Below are 13221 nucleotides of genomic sequence, written 5' to 3' on the forward strand. Positions count from 1 at the left end.
CCCCCCTCCTCGATCTCACTTTTAGTTTTATTCAGAGAAACTGATGCCATCAGTAACTCCACTTGGATTCATTCGAAAAATGTATGTACTGATCTATATAAATGCAACCACAAATACATTGCACAAAAAAATATTGTTGAAAACCAGGTGGTCAGCGCTCTGCCCTTCTTACTTTAAAGACCAAAGGTGCAAGACGAACTATAGAGAACGAACAGACAATCCTACTAAACACTTGACTTCCCAGAGAATATAAATTGGTATGGTGAGCACTAGGATGAAGGAAAGGTACTTTCAAGAACCGAAAGATAAGCCCCTTCCTAGACCATCGTGAAAAGTCTCTGGTTCATCAGTAAAGTACAACGCATTCATTCTATCCATGTCAAAGCTGGGTCATAAGGACATACAAGCTGACCTTTCCAGGCGCATTCGATTTTCAAATACATGAGAAGGCTCGGTCCTTGCACACATTATGTATTCTTCCTCAATGAGACTGTATGTTGATTCGGTGCAATATAGGCGGTTTCTTCTGCTAGATGATGCTATTACTTGACCTCAGCTCACTGCCTAGCAGTATACGGTGCTGTGCGTTCCATTACAGTGGACCCTTGGAGGCAAATACCCAGAGGTCTCGCTGAGATAGAGGCACAAAGTGTGTGCACTTGGACTGAGAAGGAGATTCAGATCTCCTTAAACTTCGAATGCTGAACGTGGCTTCTCAAAACTGCCTGATGTGTGCTAAAGCAGATGTGGGAGGAAATGATTCACAAACTTCCATCCAAAGTGAACTATCCCTTTCCCACTCTCCTCCTCTACAGTAGTTGTGGCACTGCACATCTTTGGAGATGGCAGAGTCCCGTGGCATTACCAGATTGTCACTGCTTTCATCCCAGGTAGAGACCACTCCACACAACGTGTGCAGTGGAGGCGGTCACACCAAGATGCCGCGTCCTCAGGCAATAAATTGCAACGATGATCTTGAAACGGCTGGCAATCATTTTTGGTTTATTCGTAAAGCAACAATATACAAAAGCAACCAACACATTCATTTAGGATGTACCAAATATTGTGCTTGGTCTGGCAAGTTTTGCCAGATATAATACTGAACGAAGTCCAAGGATGCACACACCACAGGCTTTATTACTAAGGGACGGTCTGAAGCGATGTCTGAAAGTGCCCGGTTTTTGATTTCCTGCACAGGAGTGAATATCAGCAGAACAGATGTCTGGAGGTCAAAGACACTAAAGAAATAAAACATGTCCTGCTGAAAGAGCTTTACAGATCTTTTCTGGTTGTTCTGCAGCATTTTATGCCAGGATGCCCACTATATAATGGCGGACCATAAATGCAGTCTTATAAGTGGCTTTAAAAATGGATGTACACACTTCTCTAGCATTAACATTCTGCAGCAGAAAAGAACTCCTCCCTGTTAGCGAATCAAAGTCTGTAAGCTGATCACAGCCAGTGCCTAGCAATATACTATTGACACCATTCAGATAGATATGCTAATGAGGTTAACAGCTACATGGATGACATTTCATTATTTTATCCATAAAAATGAGGAATGTGACAAAAAAAGGTAGAGGCATCACATAAGGAACCAGAAGACGACTAACTGCAACCATTCCCAAGATAAATCACTAGCTTTTTGAACTTGCGACAAACTATTATGCTATGATCTGTACATGACAGAATCAGCATATTTATAGACTACCCGACATTGTAAGTGTTAATAAGTTCCCTGATGCGACTGCCCCTCAGTCATGAGTCAGTAAATACCACTGGCAAAAGTATTACTTTAAGAGCTCACAAAGGCCTTCAGTGGGAAATAATCTGCTGCCCTGACTCTGGAATTGTAGGCAAGAGAGACAGGCACATTTACTATGACAAAAATCCTATGTCACACTACTCCAGAAAAACTGGCTGAATGATTTAAAAAAAGATGGCACAGGATACAAAAATAAAACTGCCCTTGGCGTTTGAGATAGCTTCAATCTGCAACCAGGGAAAAGGTGCTTGTAGTCCGAATGTACAAAACACTTAAGTAGAGTTTTCTTTCGAGGGAACATACATAGGAAAAGGGAAGTGGGTGGGCCCCCAAGACTCCAAGTCTCTGAATTGTGCCCTGATGTTAGGGCTCGAAGAGATTAGTGAGGACGCTCTCATCCTCCTCAGTGGACACCAAGGGTTGATCTACTTCCAGCTCCTGTACAGACTTCAGCTTCCGGAGAAGGGAGGGCAGGTTCTTGATGTGGACCTCTTTGCGGAACTGTTCACCAAGTGGCTTCTGCAAATCAGAAGAGAGGACACATTACTTTCTTTAAGAGGATCTTAGCCACAGTTTATTTACACAATATTCTTTTAACCTGAAAACTGTTTTTTGTCTTAAGTTGTTATAGTACCCACCTTTATAAAGAAGAATAAAATGACCGACAGTACAACCAAAATACACAAATATTTTTTTTGTGATTAAACATTTACTTCTATTCGGTGATGCTATTCCTGTTGGCTACCTACCTAATCACAGAATTCTCACCTCCACCCCCAAGCACCAGACAGGATCTGGACATTTTTCTCTGCATTACCCCCATGTGCCGGTAGGTGGTGCAGTGAGGCTCCGTGTTGGCTTTGGAGATATCATGCCAGATCCACATACATGCACACCTATGTGTGCTTCCATTCTTGACTAGGTTGAATGCAGAGCGTATTAACAGATAGGACCATGTGCAGATCTCCAACGTGGAATATTTTTATGGATGGTGAAAAGAGTCCATTCCACATAGTTTTACCAATAAAAAGTAACTTCTGATGAATACTTCTAATCACAGATTCCTCCCCTTGTGGATAGATACCAAAGCAGTACCTTACCAGGTGGATGGTCTGTGGAATGGCTCAAACCTGGAAATCCTGCAGAGCTGACTGAGCAATGTGCCCTTTCCGCTGGTCCTGGCTATCAAGGCAGTAGTACTGCAAAGATGTGTAGAGTGACACCCATTTTGCAGCCTGACAGATGTCTAGAACAGGCATTCCGTGTTCCAACACAGTGGCAGCACCCTTGGATCTGGTCAAGTGAGTTCCAAGCCCTTCTGGGGGTGAGGGGGAGGGGGGGGGGGGGGGGTAGGCTACTTCCTCGACAATGCACAGCAGTTCTTCATACAGAGGAATATCCACTTTGATATGGTCCTTATTTGCACGGCTTTACCCTTCTTCGTCACAGTGAACTTGACAGAAAGCTTATCGTCCAACCAAAGGTCTTCACAACTTTCAGCAAAAAACACTGCTCTAGTTCAGTCTATGAAGAAGACTTTTTTTGAGAGTCATGAGGCGCAAAGGGCATCTGTTCATCAGCTCAAATGGAGTGAACATAAGGAAGGTGAAGACCAAATTAAGGCCCCACTGCGGCATTACAAAAAGGTTTGGACGGTGGATCCGGAGAATGCAAAAAGGCAAACCTTTTCCCTTCACTCCCCTTTATTTTTGGCTGACCAGCAACTGGACCTGCCTGATCCTTGCTGCTGGCCTCTGCTTGAGTGAGAAGCTAAACTCTTCACCGGGACAAACCTGGTCCCTGTATCCGACCCATGCTCATTTGGGATCGGCCTGAACTTTGACCCACTCATTCGCAACTAGATACCAGCGAGCGGTGCTGTTTGGCGCTATTGTCCTCTAGAACTTAACAAATTCATCATAATGCTGGTTCTGCCTATTCTAATTTTGTCATTTTGGTGCTCTTATTTATTAAAATATACTCCTTTTCTAATTTGGCTTTGGATTATCCTTAAGTTGTGTTTTCACTTTACTACTGTCTGAGTGCTGATTAAATAATTTACACATTCCCTCTAAATTTAGCCTGACTGCTTTTGTGCCAACTTTTCTGCTTCACCATGACAAGGATCGTGGTTAGCACTTGGGTTGCAGAACCTGTTGTCCAACAGACATCTCCGGGCTCTGCAACACAGGTGGTGGTTTGACCAGTCTCCCCTTATTTATTTATTTATTTATTTATTAAGCAATTTGTATTGCGCAGACTAAACCCGAAGGTATCAAGGCGCCTATCAAAGTCAATAAACAGAAAATATACAGAATGTAGAATGCCACTAATACAGAATGCCACTAGGAGTATGCAAGTGTGAAAAGATGAGTTTTGAGCGCAGATCTAAAAGTTTGCAGAGAGGGGCTAGATTTCACTTCGAGAGGGAGGGCATTCCACCACTTGGGTGCCAGAAAGGAAAAGGCCTTACCTCCCCATCTTACTTTTCTGACACGGGGTACAGAGAGGAGGAGTTTGTGACCGGAGCGAAGATTTCTACTAGGGTTGTGCCGAGAAAGAATGGATCCCATACTTGTAAGGTTGGGTTTAGCAAGAGCTTTATACACCAGGCACAAGGATTTGAAGCGGATCCGGTATTCAACAGGGAGCCAGTGCAGTTGTTTTCGGGCTTCAGTGGCAGAAGCACGCTTAGGTAGGTCAAGGGCAAATCTCGCTGCCGCGTTCTGGACCACCTGCAAGCGCTGTAGGTGACTCTTGTTCAACCCTGCATACAGCGCATTGCAGTAGTCCAGTCGCGAGCCCAGAAAAGCGACAGCAAGTTGCTTTCTTGCCTGGGGTGACAGGAAATGCCTGATTTTCCTCAGTGTGTGGATGATCCCCCAGCAGGTCGAAACAGTCCTGTTGACCTGTTGGCACATACTGAGGTTGGGGTCGATCATAACTCCCAAGTTTTTAGCTGACAGGGTGGGCTCGGGACATGCACCCAGCGAATCCGGCCACCACTCCGCCGACCAGATCGATTCCTTTCCTCCAAAAACCATCACCTCCGTCTTCTCCCCATTCAGCTTTAGTGAATTGTGGATCATCCACTGGCCAACTGCCTCCATGCAGGATCTAAAATTTGCGGCAGTTGACGTAGCTGGCTGGGAGAGAGAGACTAGGATCTGGGTGTCGTCCGCATAGGAAACTACCTCCATCCCAAAAGATCTGATGAGTCTGGCAAGGGGGGTCACGTAGATATCGACTTGGGCGACCGTAATTCCTCTCCAACGGACCTGAACCGCCTCCATGTGCCGCATGTCTGTCTGTTGATGATGATATTCAAGCTCCAAGAGGCCCCGGCCTCCAGCATCGCACTGCTCCAAGTACGAAGTCCTGTCTGCAACTTCTGCACTGTGGCCTGCACCTTTTGAGGGCTGCTGAGGCTTCTCTGTAACTCCCTTGGTACAAGTGGGTCCTCAAGAGGGCTCTGACTATTCCTGCGGGCTCTTCTGCGTGCTGACTTACCAATGCTGAGTTAGTCCCACAAGCCTTGCTGGTCTGCACCCAAACCCACTCTGCAACTAACGCACACAGCCAGAGTCTGAGCCGATCACCTGTCCAGTGACGTCTCCCCAGTGATCCAGACCTAAACTTCATCGATGGCTAACCTCTCCTGGATCCCACAAAGTCACCTGCAGCCTCTACACGAAGGGTCACCCTGACTGTGACCAGAACCGACAAAGAAAATACGACACCAAAAAGTACCCCTGCATCCTCAGCCCCCTGGTCTGGGGGAGCCTACCCAACGGTGCCCATATCTCCCTCGACATCCCAACTTACCTGTTCAGCTGGCGGTCACCTTCATCCAGCCTCCTGGTCTGAGCCTGCAGCCTCTTTGTGCGACTGAGATTCACCACTGAAGAACATTGGGCCACTGACACTAAATTGTACCCTGAACCTGGCTGCATCGCTTGTGGTGTAGCTTTGGTGCTGCCTTGTGTCCCCCCTGTGCTCACCTTAACTCCTGATGTCTGTGCCCTGAAACCGCGGGTACCTACCTGCAATCTGCACCTTGCTCGGTTACCCCAGCCTCCATTGACTACCCAACGGTGCCCATATCTCCCTCGACATCCCAACTTACCTGTTCAGCTGGCGGTCACCTTCATCCAGCCTCCTGGTCTGAGCCTGCAGCCTCTTTGTGCGACTGAGATTCGCCACTGAAGAACATTGGGCCACTGACGCTAAATTGTACCCTGAACCTGGCTGCATCGCTTGTGGTGTAGCTTTGGTGCTGCCTTGTGTCCCCCCTGTGCTCACCTTAACTCCTGATGTCTGTGCCCTGAAACCGCGGGTACCTACCTGCAATCTGCACCTTGCTCGGTTACCCCAGCCTCCATTGACTAACATTGGGCTCAGTGACCACTGCACCTGGCCACCCTAGTGCCACACCTAACTTAAATGGAACCTTGCCCAGTGTTGGTCAAAACCACAGAAGACAGAAAAATTAAGTTGTGTACTGACCTGTTAATGCAGATTACCTTTTCCTTCCATTTCTCTAAGTTCTACTGTTTCTGATTGACAATACAAAAGTAGGTCTATTACTGTAAAGCATTTCTACTGCCTTACAACACAAATCAAATCAAATCAAATCATTTATTTGTTTCGAAGGTTAAAAACCATCATGAAAATACATAATCATCATAATACATAATCACAAGAAGGAACATTCTGATCAACATGACAATTGTTAAAAAGAAGACAGAGAAAAAGACATCCGGTTAAAAAAGAAAAGAAAAAAGGAAGGATTTTTTGTGACAGATAAAAACCTGTGAGCAAATGTGATCCAGGACCCCCTATAACATTTCAGATACCTCCCTAACCCACCAATTCATCATCCCCTTGTGTTTCTCAGTTTAAAAACAGTTTTAAGGAAACTTATAACAGCAAATAGGGTTCGCGTTTCAGTGGCTCTTTGCAGGAACAATAAGGCAGCTTTAGCATGGATAATATTTGAGTCCTTCAAAGCGCCCACCAGAAATCTTTGGCGCGGTGTTTTATAAAAAGGACACAATAAAACAAAGTGAAGGGTGTCCTGCGGAGACCTATTGTCGCAGCCGCAGGCACCCTTCTGCTCAATTGTTTGTGTAAAACCTGATGGATAAGCTAAAATATGGTGCAACAAATTGAGCCTAAAACGAGTCATTAAAAACCTCTCGTGCGGACTATACAATAAAAAGAGGTACGGTTCCATGCCAACTTGATTAGAGACCAGGGAGTGGGCAACTGCCGAGGATTTAGTTAAATCCAACTCCCTCCTCCTGCCATTAAATTTATCCAACAATAGGCTTTGTACGGAATGTCTAGCGTATATATCCACCCTGGTAGGGTCCAAGAATAGCATTTGTTCATCAATATCCCCCAGAGTATCTTTGACGTATTTCAGCCATGGGATTTGAAGGTGTTTCTCTTTCAGCAAGCAATCCTGGATGATCTGTCTGGATAATTCTGCCTTGGGATTTGTCCATATTTTGAGCCAGGCCATTATAGGTCTCAGTCTAATAATATCAGCAATATATGTGGTTCCCAGCTCCTCGTGAGTAATTGCTGCAGTGGTGCTCAGCGGGAGTTTTAGTAGTTTTTTTAGAAATTTATCTTCCTCACTTTGAATTAATTTTGCATCTCTGCAGCCCCACACTTCTGCTCCGTAAGTGGTCTTTGAGATACTCACTGATCTGTACAAAGTCATCACTTGTTCTGGGGACCAACGACCCATTCGACGTGCAAAGTTCAGTATGGCCCCATTAGCTGAGACTAGTCTCCTCGCCCTCTCCTCGATCAAAGGGGCGAAGTTTAACTTCTCGTCAAATAAAAGGCCCAGATATGGGAATGTTTTAACAGTGTTCAGGACATGATTCCCCAGTTTGAATACAAATTTCTTTTGAGGTTTCTTCCCCACTATCATGACAAATGATTTTGTCATATTGACAGAGAGGTCCAATTTCCTCATGAAATCCGAGAAACCCTTGATTAACAGTTGCAGACCAACCGCCGTTCGGGCTAGGAGAACCGCGTCATCGGCGTACAAAAGTACTGGCAGATGACGCGTGCCTACCTTAGGGCAGTCGGTTCCCAATGCTATGAGGTCATTCTCCAGGCCATTTATATAGAGGGAGAACAGGAATGGCGCCAGGATACACCCCTGCCTCACCCCGCCCGAGCACAGGAAGGGATCAGTACTCACCCCCCCCGCACTGTAGCGGACCTTGGCCGTGGTGTTCCAGTGTAGCTCCCTTAAGATGTTAATGAGATCCGGGTCAATGCCTAGGTTTGACATGAGTGTCCAGAGTTTGGCTCGGTTAACATTATCGAAAGCGGCTGCTAAGTCCATAAACCCCATGTAAATGGTGCCATCCGATGCCTTGGTGTACTTAGCGGAGAGCAAGTATAGGTTGAGGCATTGGTCGGTGGTTGACCTGCCTGTTCTGAACCCATACTGGGTGTCCACCAGGGTGTTATTGGTGTCAGTCCAATCTAGTAGACGGTTGAGAAGTGCCCTCCCTAGTACCTTGGCGGAAACGTCAATGAGCGAGATTGGACGGTAACACTGCGGGCTGTCCCTACAGCCTTTTTTGTAAATCGGGACAATCACCGCAGTGGACCATGATCTCGGCAGACCCGTTTTAATTGCTGCATTCAATACCCTTGTTACCATTGGGGCCCATAGGTCAGTGTTACTCAGGAAAAGATCAGGGGGGGTCCCGTCCGGGCCCGGAGCTTTATTTCGCGTTAGACCCAAGATTGCTTTGAGTACTTCATCCAAGGATAGTTCTAGTTTGTCTGCCCTTGGTCCCCTCCATATTCCATCACCAGTGTCTATCTCCTGTTGATTGTACAGGGATTTAAAGTGCGCAATCCACTGTTCTGGTAAGATGTTAGAGCTGATGACTGGGGAGTTTGAATCACGAAAGCATGGTCTATTTATGATTTTCCAGAACTGGGCATAGTCTTTGTTCTCGCCAGCCTCCCTTAGGTCTGCCCAAACTTCTTTTTGAAGAGTCCCTTTCCTGATCTTTACCTGGGTTTTATAGTTTTTTCTGCAGCGAGTGATTTCAACCTTGTCTCTTGGGGTTTTTTTCAGGCTCAGTTTTAAATCTCTTAGCGCTTTAGAGCAGATAGAGTCAAACCATCTTGGCGTGGATAGCTGCATTGCTGGTTTCTTGGTTGTCAGGAGTCTCTCAATTATTTTGGTCAGGTTCTCAAATGCCTCTACTACTCCTTTGTCCTCTGTTGTATGTTCTAAACAGGTCTCTATATGGGCTTTCCCTTCATCCACTAGTTTGACATAAAATTCCTGGGGATTGATTACTGTCCACCTTAAGCGTCTCCCTTGGGCAATAGGTTGAATTTCTGATTGGTGAATCAACCCTGGATCTTTTTTAGTTAAATCATTCCCTTTTATTTCTATTATAATGGGATTATGGTCACTGAAGGGACTCCACTCTGTTCTTGTGTTTAAAATCTGATCTCTTGCACTAGCTGAGATCATTATATAATCTATTATGGACCCCCCACCTTTACCCTTAAATGTTGGTATTAGGGAATCGCCTACCTTAAGCGGCGCTAAATCCATGACGTGAATGAGGGCAAAATTTTCTATTAACTTCATCAAGGTTGTTCCCTCTTTACAATGAGTAAAGTGGGGACCCTTTTCTAATGGGCAAGCTGACCAATCGGGGGTCGGGGGGAGTAATTTGGGGCATAAATGACAATTAAAATCCCCCATTAACAGAACAATTGGTTCTGGCCCTGTTGTCCTTTGCTCTAGTTCCACACTTAGTCTGCTTTCCAGCTCCGCTAGTATTGGGAAGTTCCCTTCCACTGGTCCGGAGTTATAGAAGTTTACCAACAGTAGACTCTCCCCCTTATGAAGAAGTCTGACTGTTTGTATATTGTCTGAAAGACAATCTGGGTATGACCAGTTACCTTTCAGATCTAAGTCTACATAGACTACTAGGCCTCCTTTTGCTCTACCCGAGTTTGATCCTTGGGCGGGTTTAAAAAAGCACTTATAGCCCTCCAATTGGCATGGGCCTGAGTCCTTAGCCCAAGTTTCTTGGAGTGCTATGACATGGAAACACTTTATGAATTCTAACCATTCCTTACTTTTGAGTTTGGCTTCTAGCCCTGCGATATTCCAAGAAAGGATGGTCAGACCCTCCATCTTGTCCTTGCCTTTTATTTTGGGTGTTAGAGTTAGTATGTCCTCCCCAACTATTGGAGAATCTATTTTAGACAATTTGATTCCCCCCTGCCTCCGCGGTAAGTCTGGACTCCCAGTTTGGGTGCTCTCCCCAGTCCCACGTACACCCCGTGTTTCTGGGCCAGAACAGCCACTGGTAGCCAGGCTTACGTCGCTAGTATTTTCTGGGGGTGTGAGTCAATCAATATCTTCTAGTGATTGGAATGGGGCAAATCTATTTGACCATTGTGCGTAATCTCGGGGGGCGTAGGGCTGTTCAGGACGGCTTGCTAGTCTCGGTCTATGTGGGCGTTGTGCTCTGACCCGCGTCCACCCTCCTTCATCACCCCCGCGATAATTATTCCTAAACCTAGGGTAAAAATACCCAAGTGGGAGTGCGCAGATGGTACTGGTTTGGTTCCTATTGGAATTCTTCAAGATATACTCAACCAAACTTGTATCCGTGAAGTGTGCAACTATGCAGTCACCTCTGATGTCTTTATTTCTCCCTCCAATCCAGCTTGCCCTTCTTACACTTGCTATCTCTCCTCTCTCCCCATTATTTAAGGGCCTATGGATATTCAGCCACTTGGAGATTTTGGGCAGCAGTTGGTAATGGCTTTCTCGCTCATTTGGTCTAATTTCCGGGACCCCTGCAAAGATAACTACAAAAGGGCATTCCTCGGGGGGGAGATCTATGTGTGGAGCATTGTTGTTATAAAAGGGGTCAGGGTCTGTGTGACAGTAATTATAATTCCCTTCCCTCTGGGTGTGATCGTCTTGTCTCCATTGCATTAAAGGTTGTGGGGTGGATTTCTCTCTTTGTGTATTATTTGCCCCTTGGTTATGTCTCCCTCTTGCGTTATCATTAATACCCCCTTTGGGGTTTTGATCAGTTTTGGGGGCCTCGTGAATCTGGACTATTTCTTGCTGGGAGTGACTAACACAATTGTTATTTTGCGCTCTCTTTGGGTTTGCCTTATCATTTGTGACTTCCTCAATTAATTGGGGTGGGTCGGGGGGAGTTTTACTAAGTGTGTGTTCTAGAACCTTAGCTTGTTTGGCGAGCTCACACGTTATTTTATCCACCTTACTTATAATGGGCTTTAGTTGTGCTGTGATGAATGATTCTAGTTGTTTTTTCAGATCCATAACTACCATGTCAATCCACCCTGGTGGTATAGGTTCTACTTGCGAGACATTTGCTGCTATTGTGTGCTCTTGGGTGCATGTTGGAGAATTGTCTCTTACTGGTGCTTTCCTCTGTCTCTGATGTCCCTTATTTCTCCCCAGTCGCTTCCTTTTTTTCCTAAGGGTTATATCATTAAGCTCAGAGGTTTCTGGACCTGATGTTTGTGCACAGGGGATGCCCTCTATGTCATTAATTATTTGAGATACACTGCCCTGAGTATTTGGGCTATCTACTATTAGGACTTCTCTAGAGGGTGTTTGAGTAATGACATTAAGGTTCGGCGAGGAGGATAAACTCCGTTCCATGCGTTCAATTTCACCTGTCACTTTCTTTAGCATTAAGTCAATTGCCGTTGGTTTGTTCCCTTTTACAAGGGCTCCCTCCTTTGTTGTTTCCCCCCTGGGTGGTTTCGGGGTGGGTTTTTTATTTGGTTTATTCCCAGCCGAACGAGTGTTAGGATGGGTAGACATGATTCCCCTGAAGATTCCTGCCTATTCGCGACAAATCTATGCTGCGTGGATTCCTTCCACTCCTCTTGCGTGAGGTCAAAGGGTAGGACTAATGTCTTTCAGAGGGCTTCAATACCCTATACAGCTTCCCTGCGCAAACAAGCAGTACGGTACCTGGCAGAGTTCTCAGACGAAAGCGTTGGAGCCAAGGGGGGTGGCCCGTCCCGTCCCTCGTCGTCCCAGGACGGCCAAAGACGGCCCGCCCTCTGCCCGGGCTCCGCCCGGCGCTGCCCGCGCGCTTCCCGCGACGCGGGGGCTCTTGCTGGTATTAGAGCACCTCCGGGGGCGGGACAGGGAGTGCGCGGCTTCCTCCGGCAAAGGCTGCTGGGGGATGTAGTCCCCGGTCCGCCGAGATGTTCGCAGGCAGAGGGGCCAGGTGACAGCAGGCAGGAAGACTTACGCTGGCAGCAGGGAAGGCACTGGAGCTCCTCAGCTCCCCTCGCTACACCCAGGTCGGTGGTTGCTTGTCTTACAGTGTCCCCCGCTCCCCCGGGGCTCTTGCTGGTATTAGAGCACCTCCGGGGGCGGGACAGGGCGTGCGCGGCTTCCTCCGGCAAAGGCTGCTGGGGGATGTAGTCCCCGGTCCGCCGAGATGTTCGCAGGCAGAGGGGCCAGGTGACAGCAGGCAGGAAGACTTACGCTGGCAGCAGGGAAGGCACTGGAGCTCCTCAGCTCCCCTCGCTACACCCAGGTCGGTGGTTGCTTGTCTTACAGTGTCCCCCGCTCCCCCGGGGCTCTTGCTGGTATTAGAGCACCTCCGGGGGCGGGACAGGGCGTGCGCGGCTTCCTCCGGCAAAGGCTGCTGGGGGATGTAGTCCCCGGTCCGCCGAGATGTTCGCAGGCAGAGGGGCCAGGTGACAGCAGGCAGGAAGACTTACGCTGGCAGCAGGGAAGGCACTGGAGCTCCTCAGCTCCCCTCGCTACACCCAGGTCGGTGGTTGCTTGTCTTACAGTGTCCCCCGCTCCCCCGGGGCTCTTGCTGGTATTAGAGCACCTCCGGGGGCGGGACAGGGCGTGCGCGGCTTCCTCCGGCAAAGGCTGCTGGGGGATGTAGTCCCCGGTCCGCCGAGATGTTCGCAGGCAGAGGGGCCAGGTGACAGCAGGCAGGAAGACTTACGCTGGCAGCAGGGAAGGCACTGGAGCTCCTCAGCTCCCCTCGCTACACCCAGGTCGGTGGTTGCTTGTCTTACAGTGTCCCCCGCTCCCCCGGGGCTCTTGCTGGTATTAGAGCACCTCCGGGGGCGGGACAGGGCGTGCGCGGCTTCCTCCGGCAAAGGCTGCTGGGGGATGTAGTCCCCGGTCCGCCGAGATGTTCGCAGGCAGAGGGGCCAGGTGACAGCAGGCAGGAAGACTTACGCTGGCAGCAGGGAAGGCACTGGAGCTCCTCAGCTCCCCTCGCTACACCCAGGTCGGTGGTTGCTTGTCTTACAGTGTCCCCCGCTCCCCCGGGGCTCTTGCTGGTATTAGAGCACCTCCGGGGGCGGGACAGGGCGTGCGCGGCTTCCTCCGGCAAAGGCTGCTGGGGGATGTA

The 13221-nt window shown here is 48.0% G+C and overlaps 1 protein-coding gene across 2 annotated transcripts in view; it reads right to left on the reverse strand.

Annotated features, from left to right (window-relative positions):
• Positions 1-982: 982 nt before the first annotated feature.
• XPO5 (exportin 5) overlaps positions 983-13221 on the reverse strand; it is a 762403-nt gene continuing 750164 nt past the window's right edge. For both annotated transcript variants that reach the window (XM_086926019.1, XM_086926020.1), the window contains exon 32: positions 983-2284. In XM_086926019.1, coding sequence (XP_086782145.1) covers positions 2129-2284 — 156 coding nt within the window. In that variant the 3' untranslated portion in view covers positions 983-2128. The remainder of the gene's footprint in view (positions 2285-13221) is intronic.

This window comes from Lissotriton vulgaris, chromosome 6 (assembly GCF_964263255.1).
Source record: "Lissotriton vulgaris chromosome 6, aLisVul1.2, whole genome shotgun sequence".
NCBI classification, from domain to species: domain Eukaryota; kingdom Metazoa; phylum Chordata; class Amphibia; order Caudata; family Salamandridae; genus Lissotriton; species Lissotriton vulgaris.